The following is a 20,509-nucleotide window of genomic DNA, read 5'->3' as shown; positions in this document are numbered from 1 at the left end:
TAATCATAATTACACATACCGCCCCTCAAAAATCTAAGAAGATGCCAGATATGTTTCGTTACCACTATTTGCCTGTTCGGTGTGGAGACTCGCGCAAAAAGAAACGTCTAATGCCGGTAATTTGACCTAGTTTCGAATGAGGTGTAACAAAAGTGTTAGACACCACCATCGATCCCAGAAAATACACACACATAGCTTGCTACCATCGGTAATTAGACAGTGGTGTACAGTCAGTACATACAGCTGCGTTCAATACAAACAGCACAGTGTATAAACGATACAGCGATGGATATCTCAGGTCCAGCTAAAGATAACAAGGTATCACGTTTCAGTACTGTCTGCATTTTGTAGCGACACGAACCAGGGAGTAACAACTCCCTGCACGAACAAAACGTCACTTGCGTCAGATGGCCGCACGCGGTTTGGGGCGAGTCTTCAATGCCTTTAACATAACGACTTATTAATGGTTTAATGCAATATAGAAAATTGTGTCAAATCGTCTTGGTGCAATGCTTATCATTCGCTGGGAATTCCATGCCTATTTCATCGTTTCTGCGTATATATATATATTTATCAATTGAAGGTATTAGGTGTACCAAGTGTCCAAATACTGTGTTATTATGTGTACTTCGGGGTTATGTGTACCTGGGAAGAAGTACACGTAATGTTTGGCAGGTAAACTCCAATGTTGCGGAGGTTATTATGCAGCTAATCCAGTGGTTTCATTAAAAGTATCTTCTATTAATTACGTTTATCAGAAGAGACGATGTATTTATCTACCGTGGATAAAGATAACAGAAGAGGGATAGCCGACTTCGAAAATTCAATATACCTTGTATGTGCATTATGTGTACAACTTGTTATTCATCGAAGAAAACGCGATATAAAATATAACGTTTTTCCGTTTTATGAAATAAAAGAAATCTTTTCATGTGAGACGTGCGCCACCAAGTTCACTAATTGCGCTTAATGTGATTTATCCGTACAGACATTGTACATACGTTATGTAAGTACATACTCGACGATCTACGCGCCCGAACGCATATCCCATACATCTATGCCTACGACTTTTACTATATGGGCATAGGCTATAGTGCGGGCTTCATACAAGATAAAGGCCTTACTAATATATGCAGATTTGTCGCCGGTGGAGCATCTGAAGGTTAAATATCAACATTCTTCAACTAACACTAAGGCTAAGCAGGAAAGATGATTGTGTAAGTTAGTTCTAAGTATCCCTAGCCTGGCCCTAAGGCTAACACTGCAGTTATTGTGCGAGGCTAGGCCTAGCCTATGGTGATTTCGCAATACTAACGCTAGGTCCAATAGTTTTAGTTTACTCAAGTTGCTCTTTCACCACAGGTCTAGTATCACAGCAGTAAGACCTACTCCATATTTTTTCTGATTCTCAAGGATATATAGTTTGATTATTAGCTTCGCAATTTTCGCGGTTGGTTTTAGAGGGAAAAAGACATGAAATCTTAGCAGAAATTTCTATGGTCAATTGCAAATTAGGGATTTAGCCTAGGCCTGCCTAGTTCTAACATTGACCATGGAAGGGGAAAGGTTTTAATACAATAATGTAATATATATAAATATAAAATAGTATGTTCCAAGGCTTGTATTGGTCCCAATTAAGTTTAGACTGGCTACAAATTAGCCTGCACTCATGTTTCCTTTCTTAGTGTTATTGTGCTTAATTTGGGCCAATACAAGAAACCTTTAAGAACGCTATATTACAGGTGACCATGCTACAGGGGCATATATTAACACTGCCTAGTTCAAGTATAGTTCTAGGAAATCTAATCAACTACAATATGCATACTGCTTTCTATTGTTAAATTAACCAGTGGAATACTTTAGTAGGCTCCAAAGTCCAAACACAACTCATTTAAATGGGCCCTTCCAGTGCTCAGAATGGATTAATACACCATGTGAGATACAATAAAATAGTAACAGATATATGACCTCAGGGAAACCATGTGCTCACCATTTGTTTATTGCACCCACACTGGCTACGTAGCTCTGAAACATTTGTACTTCAATAGTACAATTTTATATATAATGAACACACTATAGATGCATTAATTTATAGTCCTGAGATAATTTTCCATCATACAATCTCAACTTTCTCAAGATAGTCGTTGTGGTTACCTGCAACTTTAATTTATCCATGTGCAAATTAGAACTTGAAATTCAGAGAAGCAAGCGAGACCTATACTACATAGAGAATGATGATATACAGTATATACAGCGGTATGGCTTATCAGGCTTTATATCCAATATTACTTATAGTATAGTAACATATAATACTAGGCTACATAGGCCTATAGTATATAACAGACCTCAGATTATTGTAGGGCCTCGCAGTGGTAGTACTACTACTGCAGTAGCTCTACCACTGGTACTGGCATTATTGGTTTTGCCTTTTGTAGGAAGAACTGCACGGGCACTGTGTCATTGAATGTCTAAGATGTGCTGCTCATACAATATACTTTATTAAATTCTTTCAGGAGAAAGTACATTTGCTGCTAAAACGTTCTCCAAGGGCGATTTCCTCCTGGAGTGTAGGGGTAACCTTATTTCCTACAAAAATAGCTTTGCGACCTGAACAAGAGTATCAACCATCAAAAGGGAGCTTCCTATGTTTTCTTCGATATAATGGTATTTCACAATGGTGAGTCTAATTATATGTCTACAGGAACATGAAAGTTTAGATAGTATAGATTAATCAGTTTATCCAAAATTTATCCCACCATATAAGTACCCTAAACCAATACGAACACATTGCAATGTTGAAAGGTCCAGTTGTCAGGGAATTTTGTTGCAACTGTTTAGGCTATTTTTATGCCAAAAAAAGTGCTCTATCTATAGGACATTTTTATTTTACCCTCAAATCTGCACTTTTATAGTATATAGTATAGCAGTAAAGTTCCAAATTATAGTCAACCTATTTATTTTTTTGTGTTTCATATGATTGAAAGTAATAAGTAGCAGTATGAAAAAATACCTTCAATTATTTTGAAATACAAAAATTCTCTTTTTATTAGGGGTTAGGTTTGAATAGTCAGTAGTCAGCAGCCAATTGGGCCACTTTTCTATGAATGCTAAATACCACTCTTTACTCCCTCTCATGTCATGCTGATAGAAACATGATATTCATACTGTCGGAACGAGAGCTTTGAAGCATGAATGTACAGTTTATAACAAAGTTGTCCTATCAGGCTGCGTCCAGAATGAATTTCATGATTGTATGTCATCGCAGTTTCATTTTCTAACAGTAAACCTTGTAAATCCAACTCGTTCTAGATGATGGCCTCATTTGTAACATACCAGCTAGAATAGTTTTATTTGTTCGTGATCTGTTCATATTCTCAATATATATTGCAACTGTACCACACATCAAGTTTGAAACAGAATTTTGATTTCATTTCCAAGTTTTTCTGTGAGAACTCCATATCTATGTTTAATTTTGTGAACCCAGTTCCTTAGTTACTGGGAAAAAAAGGAGACGTACTGAGGTCTTGATACCAACTACAGTCATTGAAGGTCTATTTTGTGCATTTATTTTTTAAAGCATATTAAATGAATGCAATATTTTGAATCTCTTCTTTGGTTTGTCTTTTTTCTCACAAATTCAGATCCTTATTTCTAAAATCAGATGCAAATGATTATTGTCAAAGATTGCAACAAGTGTACCTTTACCTCCAAAAGTATCCTGAATGTTCCAACCTTGGTTTCCCGTAAGATTTTCCCTAAAATTTGGGTGTCCAATCACCATCCTACACAACCTTCGTTTTTGTTAGGAGAGGGCTCAGCCAATGACTGCGTTTCTTTTTATTTAAATGCTTGACTCATTCAAGACCCCTCAATTGAGGGAACATAGATGAGCTCATATAGAGATATATTATAGTTGGTTCCGGCAGAGCCATATATTATGTCGAGTTTGCAAAGACCGCCCTCCAAAAAGCGACTGGATCCAAAATACAACATTCTCTTTTTTTTCTATTATTCACAGCTCAACACTACAAGACACCTTACCCAAGACCAGTGAGTGTTTTATATATTTCAGAGCAATTTTTTAAGGATTTGTTAGGTTCAAAGGTCATTTGAAGTCACTAAAGTCCTCCTTTAGACATCTCCAAAATAGCATGGACCAAAAGTGCATCCCAAGCAAAATCTGCTGGGTTTAAAACTAGCAATACAAGGGTTATTGTTAAACCTTAGGAGATGTTGAGATTGAGAAAAGTAATTGGGCACAGGAGTCCATTGGTATGAGGAAGAGAGCCATGTGGTAAGGGTATGAAAAGTAAGGACAAGTATGTTTAAAATAAGTCTCAGTCAGTCACTCACTTATGCAACCAGTAAAGTGTTCATGTTTCTCATCATATATTAGCTAATTCTATTAGTCAACTCATTGCAAGTATGTGTATATTTCAGCTTTAGCTTATGAAAGCTTGGTTAATCTTGAGGTCATTTTAGCATCATATCCTGACAAAGGCTTTTATTCCAGTAATATAAAAAAGGATTTTAAGTTTTACCTTAAGCCCTTTACTCTCCAAATATATGTCATGTATTTCTCTTTCAGTGACAAAAGCAGTTCATGGTGATGGGACATTCCCTATGTCATCACCTATAGCCTCTGATGAATCAGACAATGGTATGTGAACATTGATTTTATTATATTCTTCTAGCTAAGTACATCCTAAGGAAAAGCACATCTTCTATTGCATTTGATGTAAATTGTAAGTGGAGTAGTACCTTTCAAATTTGGATGAGTGTGTAGTATGTGTATAAAACATTAGTCCATAATGTAATTGTCTTGACATTGTCATTAACTTCCTCCAGATCTTGACTACATGAAGAGTATGACAGTGGCGATAGTGAAGTCTTTGAGCTCCTTGATGAAAGTTCATGGTAAGAAATTCAGACTGGACATCTTAATTCAATGTTTTCATACTGTATGTGTATGTACGGTACATGACTTTGCTTGTGCCAACATGTTACAATGATAATCGTCATGTATGGTATATTTACCATTGTAAACTGCTCTTTTATGGTGTCACTGACTGCATCCCTTGATGTTTTCCAGAGATGATAGCTGTTATTTTGAACATTCCGCCATGCAAAATTTCATTTTATGAAGCAAAATAAATGCATTATCCTCTACAAAATGTATAATATGTTATATCTCCTTTTAAAGGCATGGTTGACTCACCAAGCAACAGTGAACCTGAAGATTACAGTACTGGTGATAATGCACTCTACAGGTAAGTTTTGCTTTGGGATTATGATGCCAAAGACAACATTGAAATCATTGCACTCAAGTGTGGGTGGTTGTGTGATTGTGTGAATTTGTCTGATGCTTACAACCTTTGCTGTTTGTGTGCATGTTTGAGTGAAGCTTGTAAACATAAATTGGATTGAAATTACACTTGGTGAACACAAGCTATAACAAGTATATGATCACTATTGTTTTTGCTATTCATGTTATGAATTAGTACAATATATACCTTTGCTTCGATGTACAATGTTTTACATTTGTTTATGTGTGAATACATACGTTTATTCATATTCATGTATTAACACGAACACGTTTAAATTGGAAAAAGCAACCTTTGCAAATTTGGTAAAAGCATCCAAGCTTTAACAGATTTTCGAGAATTTGCTACAAGCCAAAACTTTAAAGAAACTAAATATTAATGGATCCATTTGTGGCTCACAACAAACGTTTGAAGAATTTCTCATTTGTAGTATTAGGTATAGTATTAGGTGTATATATAAGGTATCTGGTCACAACTGACTCTACGCAGATCTGGAATGCAAGTGAGGTCCCTGGAACTCTCAATGCCACATGCAGGAATGACCAAACAGAGGGCATGACTTCACACACTGAATAAACATGAGGCACACTTACAATTATGCTTCAATGGTTATTTTTGCATTTTGATTTAGAAGCTTACAGAGGACATTATATATTGTGTGCCATCATATTGGTACATTTCTTAATAGATACATGAGTGTTTGCAGTTACTTATGGATTTAAGTTTCTCATCTTTGAGAGTTGCATGATGATCTTCTTGTTTTGTACATTTGAGTGAAGAGAATATAAATTACTAGTTCTAGCTCTCCAACATTTCTGATAAATTTCCTTGTTTAAACTCGACTTCCTTGCCAAATTGCTGAAAATTATATACTAAATAAAGTTTTAGAGAGTATTATTGTAACTGGTTACAAATATTTGAATAATCATAAATAAAATAAAAAAATGTTTTGGATGTTGCAAACAATTAAAGATTCCAACTGAACAATTGATCATATTTAGTTTCAATGGAAATATTGTAGATTTAATGTTTTTCATATTGTTTTATATTGTATGCAATTTTGAGCAATAAATTTGTTACATATTCCACAACCATACAACTCTTGTTTTCTCTCCTGAAGAAAGGTGTATACTGAGTTTTGTACAGCAATCCATGTGACACACTTACTTTTGTCAGTATTTTTTTCAAAGATGGTTATTTGTAACTGCACTATGTAAAACAGGGCAGTGGAAGATGTTTAATCATGGGAGTTGTCAGCATTGAAATCTGATAAACAATAGCAAAGTTATTCATTTTTTGTTTGCCAGCCTGTCATTTCAGTAAGTCATAGTACATGATGGGATAGGAATTGCTATTATATCCCATTTTTTCTTCTTTTTCTTTTGTGTGGGACACCTAAGTCTGAGGATGAAAGGGCTGTGCAGTTTTAAGTGGACAATTATCTCTACTTAAATAGTACACTATGTGTACTTATATCTCTGAGGTCCACTTAACCCCCATTATGAACATAGTAACATACAATATTATGTGTACTTATATTGCTATGGTACACTTAATGCCCAATATGAACATCAAACGTTATGTGTATGTAAATCTCTGAGGTCCACTTAACCCCCATTATGAACATAGTAACATACAATATTATGTGTACTTATATTGCTATGGTACGCTTAATGCCCAACATGAACATCAAACGTTATGTGTACTTATATCTTTGGGGTACACTTAATACACATATCGTTCACTACATTTGCACAAAATATTAGGTGTACTTAAGTTTTCACCTTACCCTAAGTATTCATTTCTGGAGTTTATATTTAAATGTTGTTTTAGTAGGTTGTTCCATGTTACCTATGTTGATGTGTCATGAAATAACATTAATGTGAATGGGGTGGTCTTATGTGTACTTCAAGAACACTTAATGTCAAAGTACACATAATGCATAATTCATTCATATATATATATATATATATATATATATATATATATATATATATATATATATATATATATTTATATATATATATATATATATATATATATATATACCTCGATAAGGGTCAAGGTTGGGGCGGGGAGGGGTATACTAAAATGATTAGTAACTTCAGTGAGTGTAAGAGAGATCCAACTTATGGTTCATCACGCCGTATAGTACGCGTAATTGTAATCGAGACGGAATTTATCATAATCATCAGCTAAATCAGCTAACGCGCTCACTCACGATATGAAGAACGCCATGAATTTTGATTTGCTGCTGCGCACAAAGTTCGGTCTGTAAAACCCTCTAACTTCTATGAAAATTCCTCATCAAACTCAAAAGTTGTTGTTATAATATTCTTCTTCTTCTATAATTGACGTTTTTAATCGAAAGCCTTTTGGTACAAAAAAATATGAGACACCACCGTCGGTAAAAAATAAAATAAAAGATGGCGCTGTGCGTGTTTACAGTCCTACTATAGGGTCTCTAGTGAGCATTCGTTGCGTAGCAGGTAGAGGTGTAAAGTATATGGAACTAGCAAATTATATAAATATAATTGAGATGTCCACATATCGATTTGTTGGAGTCAAAATTTGACACATTCAGAGCTTTGCGAATCCATCGATTATGAACTGTGTTGGTTTCCCCTCATATAAGCTATGTTGGTTGTCTGACTGAATGCGAATGCTTGCCTATACATGTACATATGGCTAATGAGCGCCATCGTTAAATAAAGGCTTTCCAGCCCGATATTATTTTCCTAAAACGTTAACACGTTTTCATGTCTGCATATTAAAGTGACATTACCGTGGAGAGTAGGAGGGGGGGGGGGGGTGATTGATGGCGCAATTTTTAATTAGACATTCCTCGTAAATGTTTGAGACTTGATAAGTGAAAGGCAAAGATCTCCCGGATTCCGCTCGGAAATTTTTGTTTCGTCAGCATTCATGTATATAGCCTGTTAGTGCAGTTCACTATGGTATAGTGTTGTTTTCGGACTATTAACATGAAACAAAGCTAACAGGATTCCATGATTTGAGAGAATGAATCAATAAGAACTGATTAGAATAACTGTTGTCTACATTTTGATAAATTGTAATTGAAAATTTGAAAACAAGCGCAGTGAGATGAAAAAGTTAATATTGTTCCTTTAAAAGGGACCATATAATCATAATTTTATCTGTCAATAATCAACATCGAGTGATATTTTTTTTGGATAACCAATCTTATTTATCTTATCCTATTTATTAATATTCCTCATTTTCTTTCCTATTGATCGATAACCCGCATCATTTCCTTATTCATTGATATAATGCACAATCATGAGTTTACCCTCTTTAATAAACTACATTCTTGAGAATCGATATCAATTTTGTTTTTATATATTCTTATCGATAATCCACATAATTCTTCTATTTACTAACTATTTCAAAATGTTTCCTATTTATTGAAAATGCACATTACTGCCGTATTCGTTGATAATACATGTCGGTTTCCTAGTATTTTATTATCATCATTAATTTCCTATACCGTATTTATCGACATAATCCACGTAATATCCCTCCTTGTTGATATAATCGATAGTAAGTTTCATATGTTTTGATCGATAATCCACATCATTTCATTATTCATTGATAATACACATTATTGTATAAGCCGTTAGTATTCAGTGTGCCTCTCGTTCTTCGGTAAACATTATTATTATTATTGATAATAATCATATTAGTTGATATCATAACGTACTAGATTCATTATCTATATACTGGCCTCAAGCTTGTCACACTTACAGAATCACTTAGAGCTTTAAAAGAAGAATAAAATTTATTGATTCGTCGTGCCCCAATCGAACACATCACGAACACGTCGCATTACACGCTGGTACCCCATAAGGATTACAATACAATTTGTTTACCCCAAGTACCCCATTGCAACCTAGAGCGATATGAATCACCTTATGAGAGAGACATAGAAAGGAGAGTAAAGGACACAAACATGAGGAACGATAACAACCTTACCATCAAAACTTAAATAGTTTTATTTATTTCTTTTCTTTTTTAAATAGAGGAGGTTGGGTATATATATAGTTAAATGATTTTCAGAAAGCAAATAAACAGTCTTTTAGTTATACAAAACGAAGATACATTAATTCATAAAATCTAATCTGATTTTCATTGAGGGGGCGATAATGTGAATTGAGGGGGAAAAGACACATATTCTGTATTCTAATGTTTGTCATATAGGGCCTATATGGAGCGCTAATGTGAATCGAAATACTTTGGTAAAAAACATTATTCAGATATTGTATACAGAGTGCACCCCTGGTGCTTTTGAATATGATAATTTACAAAGAATTACCACTTTTTGATAGGCAAGCCAAGCCGAATCATCACACTTGGGTAATACGCCCTCCTTGCTATCATAATTGAATTAATAAGACTGACCTCTTTAATCTACGAAATAAATACATAACAGAATACTTGTCTATGAATCGAGTTATACAATTCAACACGATATTCACGTTGGTATATGTTGATGGAGTTGCTCCGTCAGATATGAAATATCAACAGAATTATCGGCTACCCGGTTTACAAAAAAAACGACTCAATACCCGTAGTGCAATACAAAATATTGTCTTTTACGCATGAAAGGTATTGGAAATCTAATGACTACCCCACAAGATTTAACAAAAGGTAATTAAAACCGGTCAAGAATGGCAAAATGTATATCAGTGACATTTTTTGTTACAAATTGAGCTATGAGAAGGAGGACATTTTCTTTACTGAAATACAACATTATTTGTGGGGTTTTTGTCGTAGAGATCATGCTAACATCAGCAACATAATGTAATGAAATGTAATTAAATGTAAAACATTTGATACAATGATGGCTAAGCACATTTTCTAAGTTGCCTATATAGCATTTCACATTTCCAGAATAAACAAGCAAAAATTTTTACAACAACAAAAAGAAAGGGGTGGGGGAGAAAGGGGGTGGGGGAGAAAGGGGGTGGGGGAGAAAGGGGGTGGGGGAGAAAGGGGGTGGGGGAGAAAGGGGGTGGGGGAGAAAGGGGGGTGTGAATCACTAGCACATCACAGACCACTTACTTCAAATCAATTCATTGAATAATAAACAAAAAATATTGGGTTTAACTTCAGAAAACCATATTTAACGAGTTATAGGCATACTACATTGAGATATGGGGAAGGGGTCTCATACATGGCAGTATGAAATATTTTTATAGTACAACTCAATATCACGTGATCTTTGACATAAATACCCCCCTTTAAATGTCTAATTCTACTTTTCATTTTAACCATAATGTTATCATTATTTGTGGTGTCTGTGTGTGCGCCCGTCCGTCCGTCTGCCTGTGTGTCTAGGTTGTATTTGTATTTGTGTTTTTTTTTTTTATTCTTCGAGAAAACTTGACACTTTCATTCGAATTTCGTTAAACATATTAAATATCCTCCATGATTGCATAACATTTATTTTTTCATTGATTCTTTATTCATTTATTTATTTATTTATAGCAAATTAATTTCTTTTTATTATTACAGCTGAATTCCCAATGCGAAAACAAATACTACTTTCCATACATGTTATACCTCAGTTATTCATCAAACAGTCAATCTAAAATTTCCAAGACTAATTAGTTTTAATACAAATCATTCCGTGAAATGTATTGTCATTTGATGTATTTTGTTCTTCTATTTTTTTTCGAGCTATACATCACTGCAAATGAACCTGACACTTTGAAATGTTACCCAGCCTATTACGTTTTCTCTTTTCTTTCTCTCTCTCTTTCTTATGAGTCGAGACAAATTAGTCCTGTGACATCTTTAATACACAAGGAGATAAAATATTTTCTTCGTCTCCTCCCCGTGTGTACAAAAAACCAATTATCGGGAAACTCAGAGCTCATCACAAAAAAACAATAGTCATAATAACGTAGAACCTTTTTGTTTGCCTTTAACAACTTTTTAACTAAAACTCACCCAATCTGAACGTTCCTATTAAGTGACAACGTGCTCTAGGGGAATATCTCTCTTCCCGTTTTGTGAAATTCAATATTTAATACCCTCCAAGTTAACTTTTTTTGATATCCTTCTCTTGACGGTAAATAAATCTTTTCCCCCCACGATAAAAAAATAAAAAAAATAAAAAAAGAGAGAGAGAAAAGTCAAGCCAAGGAAAAGCTTCTTCAATTGAAAATTGTCTGGACGCATTATTACCAACTTAACACATCAACCGCCTCGGTATGCCAAACCCTATCATGGGTATCCTTCCGTGACGTTTCGTTCCGCTCATTAATATTCATACGGGCATAGCGTGTCCCTTAGGGATCATCTTCTACACAACCGTCCTGTACCGCCTCGCTTGTCGCGTGTCTAGAAAAGTAAAGAGAAGGAGTATAGAGGGACTATAGAAGAAAAAAAATAGGCTCGTAAAACGAAGGTACTTTGTTGGGCGTTTTGATATTTTTTAAGGTATTTGGGAAATTTATTCCACTGAAGATGAGAGGGTTTAAATACACAAGAAAGACATTTTGGAGCAGGGTGGGTGCTAAATCAGAAGGGTACTCTTCCGCTTCATTGAGCAAAAAAATGAAGAGAGGAGAGGCAGATGTTGCCGATTATGTAAAAACCAGTTTCTTGGTTGTTTGTATTTTCGTTTATATAGAACTAAATGAATAGATAATGTAGGACTAGTAGTAGTAGTAATTAAACTAAACTTATTAGTTCGAAGTTTGTTAATTAATATTAATAATATGCACATATATCATTTAACTATTTCATACGTGTTCTACATCTTAACTGATAAACCTCTAAAAGATTGATGGCTAATTTCTTTCTGCTTTTGTCTTTCGTAACATTTTCATCTCATCTGGGTTTCTCGTTAATTGTCAAAAGCGATCAAAAAAGTTATTACACGGCTTACTGGGCAATTCTCTCCGTTTTTAACGTATAGTGAGTCCGACGGGAATATCCCATTTACTCAACATATAAGGATGTCGATGGGAACGTTTAACGGTTGTGGGAAGTTTCTTCTCTAAACCACGAAATTAAATAAAAACAAATCACAGAAACTACTTGAATAAAAGACTCTTTGCATTTTTTAAATTCGACAACTAAAGAAAAGCACCACGCTGTGAAAAATTGAAAGTTTCAACTGTCAGTATAAAAATTATATTATGAATCTATATATGTTATGTTGATATTTACTGAGACAATGAGGAATTATCGAACAAAGTAGAACAACAGTATATCAACACCCTGAAAGTACGTAGGAAAGTTAGTATCCACATGAGAAAAAGTTAAAGAAACCAGGTGCGGTCCCGGTCGAAGGGGTTTTACGCCCCCCCCCCCTTCCTCCGCCCTTTTCAACCTAACACAAACATTGAAAAGTATATTTATTATTACAACCTTGCATTTAGACCTAATTATATGACCTAATTTAAACTCTACATAGAGAATGCAACAGTTGACGTATAAAGCTTTAAATTGTCTGCAGAGACACTTATCCACCCCTTCCATTATAAAATCCTATAGATCAGTCATTGTAACTATCCTATCTATTTCGTACTATGGTATTTAAAGTAATGCTTTCAGTGTGAACTGTCCAATATGATTTACTTAATTGAATAATTAGATTAATAAAGGTGATCTCCAACAAGATGGACTTTTTGCTTTAAAAAAAAATTACGCGCATTAACATATATCTATAATTGTTTTAATCCCAAAGGAACACTGATGTTAGGCATTTCTCTTTGGGTATATAGCTGGTTCTAGGTTACTGAGGTTACTCTTGGGATGGAAATATTTATCATTTTGCAAATGAAATGAAATAAAAACAATTGAGCAAAAAAAATTGTCAGTTTGTTCGGCAGTCTAAAGCCCAATGTTCGGCCCGATCTTGTTATCAATGAAGTTGAGAGCAAAATTACGATAATATATGAGAATGAAGCTTGCAAAATTTGGTCAAAATATGAAAAAAATTATGCTTAATAAATCAGAACTATTCATTGTAGTAAAAGAAATATCTTTATACTTTGGGGAAACATACTGGGGGAGCGGGGTGGGGGATTGCTCCACTAGGGGTGGGTAGAAAGTGAGCTGGGAGTGGCCCTGTTCCGTGATGAGAGATTAATGTAATAAACATTCTCGACTTCACCAATTGTAAACGCTGCACTTGAAAATGTAACAAAAAAAGTGAACCAGTTGCTCTAATATGGTACTTTACTGTAGATAACAGAAGAACGAACAACATAAGAACACTTGCTGCTAATTCCATTTCTTATATTATCATAATATCTTTCGAAAAGAATAAAATGAAATCATGGAATAATTTTATAAGCACAACATTTTTTTTTCTTCTCAAGTTTTTTGTGTCTCCTTTTTCTTTTTTTAGGTATTCGCTTTAAAAAGGATAACATGATTGTACAAACACATTCATTGACCTTTTGATATACATAATGGGATATGAATAGTTCGCCTCCCTTGATCGAGTGTTAATGAATACGCAACAAACAGACGGTAAAGCTCAACGCCATGACGTAAAGATACTGTCAGATTCAATTTCGCAAAACCGGTTTCGGAACACATAGTTGAATCCATTGGGACAACCTTATCATCTTCGTTACATTATTTCACTCCCTCTACATTTGAGAGGGAAACAGGGAATTAGAAATCATTAAATTCAACAAGAAGGAAGAAGTTAATTGAAAGATGCAAGCTGGAGGGCGATTCGTTTGTTGGGGCCTCTAAGGAATTGGCCAAATTTCACACGGAGATTTGCGAAAATTAACAACTGTGAAAAACCTATCCGAAAAGTCACGCATCGCGAAATATCACGAGAGTTATACGGCTTGTGAGTGATAGCTGCATTTATTTAAAGTAGATGTGTTGAATATGGTACCTTGTCCCGAGTCTTTCGAAGGGAAATTTCTAATCAGGAATCAATTACCATTCAAATGAAATAGACTTGAAGCACAGACCATGGGAATTCAATAGCACTATTTTGGCAAAGTTAAAAAACTGCGCTGAAGACTTGTAGAAAATGGGCCTACGACAGGATAAAACTGAAAGCGACTTCTCTAGGACAGGTTATTTTAACGAGATATTCTTGATACGTCTTTGTAAAACAGAGCGGTTGAGGATTTTGGCAGTGATGGTCGTCTGTCAATTCCGAAGCTAAATGCGTAAATCGAGGGTGTTCTTGAGAAACTAACTAGATGTGCGTTTTTTCATGAGATTGACACTCGGAGAATCTTTATGGAAAAACGTTATCGTCTGAAAAAAAGCGACAAACGGAGGGGGTCTGAATACAGCTGCGAGAAAGAAGTATAAACCTTCACATTTTTTTTAAAAGGAAGTTTTTTTTATGAAGGAATGGTCTGAATGGAGGAGGATTCCTCTGAATATCAAAAGTTCTACAATGAAGACTGACATTTTTTTTTCCAGAGAGGACAGAAAAAACTGTTTTCTTCGAATTTGAATAAAAATTGCCACTGAATGGCTTGAGTCGTGGTAAACTGTGTATTAAATGTATATGGTCGTTTATATTTGACGTTCAGTTATCAATAAGCATACACATAAAGATAAACAGTTACACAGAAACATTTGTTGAAAAAGTATCATTGATATTTGAACATGTCAATTTTTTTTCTTATATATGTTTACTTTTGACTTGATTTTAGTATATATAGTATTATATATTATACAGTTGAGAGTATACATACTAAGCAGTGTTAGCCATGGTTACCGCTGGTGCCTTCCAATCATAAGGTCCCGAGTTCGAGTCACTCCAAGATTAATGTATGTCGTCCAGTTACAGAGTTGTTGACAGTTGACAATTCATAACCATGGACGAAATATGAATATAAGAACTGACTTCGGTCAGCTTGCAGCTTTGATAAGCAAATGATGGCTTCTTCGCGAGTTCCTGCTTGCAGGAGGATCTAAAATACATACATACACACATACATACAACTCCATATCAAACACCAATATACCTTTCTACCAGACACCCTCCCACTTTAAACCTAAATTAGAGCGAGGCGGGATGTCAACAGAAAGATGGATATGTTTCAATTCCTCTGATGTATTGTTTGTTACTGATAACGTTCTCGCTGACAATAATGACAACCTGTTTGTAAAATCAAATATTATTCAGCTGATATAGGATTATAAATATATACGAAGTGGTCATTTTTAACGCCGGTCATATTCACACGAGACAAGACAATATGTATCTTGTCAGGACAAGTTTACAATTCAATTAAAGTGCAGGTGGATTAATGATTTTGTGCCCAACAATAACTTGGATGGGGTGAGGGGCGGGTGTGGGAGGTGAAGGGGTAAGCGTAAGTTTGATGAGGAGGTGGGGGGGGGGGGCTAAAACCAAAAGGGAAACCACTGACGTATTCGAAATGTTGTAATTGAAGCTTGTCACTTACAGCCTAAAAACCAATTAATCTCTGTCAACGGACATGTTTTGTTGGTGATCGCGTCTTTAAGATTGAGAGGGACTTGCATGACTTTGTTACAACAAGAATATATAGCTTATTTGGTTTTTAAGTTCGACAGAAATATATGCGATTTGCATGTATGTGAGTATGTTATGAAATTGCACTCTTTATGAAACTTTGAAGTACTATGAAGTAGTTAAGTTTCATGTTTTGTTGCAATTCGTGTTTTTTTATTATTATTTTGAAATACAACCTTTCTCTTATGCTCTTGTAGTCCAATTTATTGATTAATGAAACGATTAGCGTAGGAAGTGCTTAAACGCGTATATCAGTTAATACTGCATGATTTGTCCAGTTATGCCGTAGCTACTCTATAAGATGCAATCTCTCTGCTGATCATACCTTTAATATAAAAACATGGTTGTAATACATACTTTAAAGAATTACTTTTGCCACAAAATTTATTTGGATATATTTTAGATCGTTAAAAAACTTTTCTATTTGTCCAAGTTTGACTTGTGTAACACTTTTATTGACGTTTTTGTTTATTTGTTTATTTTGTTGAGAAATGACTATTTAAGTTTCTAAGGATCATTAATCAAGTTGGCTTGGATTACTCACGTAAACACACATACCATTAGGACAGTTCTTCAGTTGCAAAATAAAGCACTATAATAAACGATAAAAGCTTTCATGGCCTCAAATAATATGTTTACAATACATTAACAAATTGGTCAAAGACAAATGATGTTGAATGTCTCCAATGATGTTCTGTTGTTTACATGAAGTTTAAAGCATATGTACTAGTCGAGTTATTAGAATTATAAAAACAATGGATTAACATTAACATTAAGGCCTTGACTGAGGAGGTGACGTCACCATCACTTTAACATATAGAGTAGTATGCCGGAGATTAAGCACATTTTAAAGCTGATTGGTATTATTAAAACAATATCTATAGAAACAGTACTAGCACATTTTTTATTTTTTTTTATTTTGACATATCAAGACTATACTTCTGTCTTCATTCATCCATTAAGACAATGTGAGTATTATATCATAGTAAAAAATTCACAATTTTTAGCGACGACAGGTGCAAATGTCACCTCCATTACCGCAACCAGAGAAGTAAATGAATACATAACTACTACATATAACTACATGAGACATGTGTCCTGACATGCTGATGTGTCGGAACGTTGTTTATCATTTATTTATCTTTCAAATCAATATATTTTAATCAGGTAATGATTGGGCTTAATTCTCGTTCAATATCATTATGTTATTGATATTAAAATTGATAATGTCACTCTTTGATATGGCGAAAAATTCGAAATATCGAAACGAAAAAGGTCGAAATATCGAATCTCGAAACCAAAAAGTCGAAATCTTGAAACCAAAAGTCGAAATCTCGACACCAAAAAGTCGAAACATCGAAACGTCCATTAACACCCACGGTTGTATGCGCGTTCAGCTTCTTGCAAAATTTCCGTGTAATAAAATTTAAAATACAGAATAAATCATACCCATAACATAAAACCTACGGTTACACGTTACAGTATCATAAAGTGTAATACTTAGAACAGATCGGGAGGGGGGAGGGAGGGGTGGGCACTGTAGTCTACAAACTGCGAGCCTGGCCCAGGGAATGTTATTTTCTTGATATAATTTCATTTTTGTAAGATAACGTTAACACATGTAAAATATATGGCAACAAATAAAACCAGTACGTATAAATATGTTATTATGTAGAAATGTTTGAAAGATTAATTATAAAATTATAACAGTGTTAAAGTACAGTCATTTCATTTAGTGTTCATTTAAACCATCGCAATAACGCTTTAATTTCATAAACATGCATTTTTCATACACAACATTTCATAGAGTACTGTGTGAAGGTTCAAACAGTATAAAAAGTATCAAAATGGTAAACCAAAAACACAATATTAAAATTTTGCACTATAAACACATTACGGCCTTGATAATTACATGAATATGCGTTGCATATTATAGAACTTTCCTTTTATGAAATGATTTATTATCTTACATTATTATCATTTATTATATCAATTTCATTAACTCCTTGGAGAATCAACGTGTTGAATTACTGTTTGAAAATGCTATTATTATTCTGTTACTATTTGCGTCATTGAGAAGTTGTTACCTTAAACTTACAGATCCATTTTCAGTGGTCTGTAAAAAGAGAAATTTGCTTGGAGGGTTTACATCACTTGTTTAAAGTTCTTTGATTTGAAATTAATCTCATCAAAATGCAAAAGCTAATATGCCGCTTCGTCGCTTAAGCAAGAATTTTGCTCCTTTAGGCTTGTATTACTTTGAAATGTTATACACGAATGGTTAGCGATATTTTCAATTATTGCAACGGATAGTATCGGTTATTTATTGAATTTCGTTTCCCTTGGCATTTTGGCACTGTTTCTTGTAAGAAAATACCTTTGGCAACATCATACCATATACATTCTCCTTTTGACGCTTCTATGAGGCTTTTTAATTATTACAACGCTCTATTATAATTTGACAAGATTAAACTTCACTCTTAAATCATATTCAAATAGCGCCCTCTAACGAGTTACTCCTTCGTCACACAGTAAGTGCACAGCGTTAATATGCAGATACGTAGACATAACCCTCGATAAATCAACACAAATAAGTCTGCCAAAGCAGCAGAAATGGATTAATAATAACTTTATTAGGATTAGAAGAAGTATTAACTTATTTGAGAGTATCCACGATAGTGTTTTATTTGAGATGCTGAATGCTTGAAAAAAATTGAAAACTTGATGCTGAATTTCTTCTTCTTTTCTTTGGTCCCTTTTTTCTGACAGTGAAATTTTGGTTTTCATATAGAGTTGAAAAGTATCAAATTCTTTTGTCGCGAGATAAATGTGATAAAATCAGAGGCGCGGGAGATGCGAGTACACTGATTTTGACCAGGAGTTATAGCCGACAAAGGGGTCGACTTCTGGTGGGGCTCCAAAAGACAATGCCTTGGGGGGAGGAGGGACGGATTTCAGATATTTTCCTAGTTTGGAGGGGGGGGGGGGGGTGGGATTGTTTTCCTATAGAGTAGTGATATTCAAATATGTATTTCGCCACTCTGAAATTATCTAGGCCATGTCAGAGTCCTAAATAGTGATATTCAACCACATATACAAATATCTCAAAGAGGAATTATTTTGATATAGACATGAGAGACCTTTACACAGGACATGAAGCCGCAGCAACTCAGATACTTCTTGCTCCTTCTTAGTCGTTTTCAAGCACAAAATGCAGGTTTTTATCTTCAACGCATCTCCTTCAAGTTTCAATCTTCTGTTTTCTTTAGCACATTAAAGAATGGGGGCGGTGGGGAGGGGCGGTGGTGAGGGGTTAGGAGACACCTCCCTTACCCTCTTATCGGTTGTTACGACAAGATACAGGGGAAGGTCCATGGGCTGGTAAGAAGTTCTAATTTGTATGTAAAATATAATTTTCCTCCAAACTGAATATAATAGGAATTTGCTGAACTTGTGTGGTCGATATTTCCGAGCTGAGGAACATTTTATGCGATTTGAAGGTTTTCCACAAATCCGACAGCAACAATGAATTAAACAAAATACCGTAACAAATTTAGACCTAATCGAATCAGAATTATGTCTTTATTTATTTATTTTTTGTTGTTATTTTTATTTATTTTTGGGGGTTACACAACATTTCAAATGTTTGGTCTAATAATTTCCTTTAAATTTCGACAAATTTGCCGAAATATCATGTCGACTACTTTTTTAGTAACCAACCTTCGACATTTTTCTCAACGGTTTGAAAAACAGTTGAAATTTCAAAGGATCATGAAACTATATCAATTAATCAATGTTGATAATATATTGATAGTTGAAAATCCATCAATACTTTGGAGTGCATCTCTAGTTAGAAAAGTGAAAGAGGAGAAACATTTTCCCACCACCCCACCCCCCCTACTTCCACCACTTTTCAAAATGGCGGGGCAGCTCTCCCGTCTGACCCACTTTCTTTACACCTTTGCATTGTATAGAGAATATTGCCAGGCTGCTATATAGCTAAAGATACTGGTTAGTTATTTATTTATAATTCTGACAGTTGGCTTACTTACTATGGATCTATCTAACAATCGACTAACAGTTGAACACCCATTTATCTATTGTTTACGACAGTATCACGTAATGACATTCATGTATTCATAACTATTTACGTTGATATGTATAATTGAAACGGTCTGTCTCTGTTAACATAGAAATCTTTACTGTTGGGGAAGAGACATTTACCACGTACTTTATAAACAAACTTCGGCAATGAAGTATTTGAAAAAGAAATAAATTTGATCCTCATGGAATTACCACGAAAACTCATTTATGTCTGTAACGGGAATAATTAAAGTACAAATAAAAGATTAAGAGGTTGTAAACACAAAGTAGTAACATGTCAACTCTGAAATGGTAAACCGTATATATTGCGAAAAAAATGGTGGGAACTAATGAGCCGCCATGAACCACGCGATTTCAAGGGCTAGTGAGCAATAGCATTCCATATTGTTGGTCGGGTACCATGCACCTTAACCCCCCCCCCCCCCCTCCACCCCCATGTCGATGCCATTGGTTGGAGAAATGGATAAGTTAACGCATATAGTCTCCATATTCTTCCTGTGTCTGTTATACTTGTTACTTGTTACGTGATTCGACCAGCGGAACTCAAACCGTCACTACT

At 34.7% G+C, this 20,509-nt stretch overlaps 1 protein-coding gene across 1 annotated transcript in view; it reads left to right on the top strand.

Moving 5' to 3' along the window:
- Positions 1 to 2,661: 2,661 nt before the first annotated feature.
- The window catches only part of LOC139968159 (uncharacterized), a 63,212-nt gene continuing 45,364 nt past the window's right edge, over positions 2,662 to 20,509 (top strand). Inside the window, exons 1-7 of the mRNA XM_071972556.1 lie at positions 2,662 to 2,677; positions 3,051 to 3,057; positions 3,642 to 3,743; positions 4,019 to 4,050; positions 4,589 to 4,660; positions 4,849 to 4,917; positions 5,204 to 5,270. Coding sequence (XP_071828657.1) covers positions 2,662 to 2,677; positions 3,051 to 3,057; positions 3,642 to 3,743; positions 4,019 to 4,050; positions 4,589 to 4,660; positions 4,849 to 4,917; positions 5,204 to 5,270 — 365 coding nt within the window. The remainder of the gene's footprint in view (positions 2,678 to 3,050; positions 3,058 to 3,641; positions 3,744 to 4,018; positions 4,051 to 4,588; positions 4,661 to 4,848; positions 4,918 to 5,203; positions 5,271 to 20,509) is intronic.

The sequence above is a fragment of the Apostichopus japonicus genome, chromosome 5 (genome assembly GCF_037975245.1).
Source record: "Apostichopus japonicus isolate 1M-3 chromosome 5, ASM3797524v1, whole genome shotgun sequence".
NCBI lineage: Eukaryota > Metazoa > Echinodermata > Holothuroidea > Aspidochirotida > Stichopodidae > Apostichopus > Apostichopus japonicus.
The sequence above is the reverse complement of the archived record's forward strand: the minus strand, read 5'-3'. Positions and strand labels throughout refer to the sequence as shown.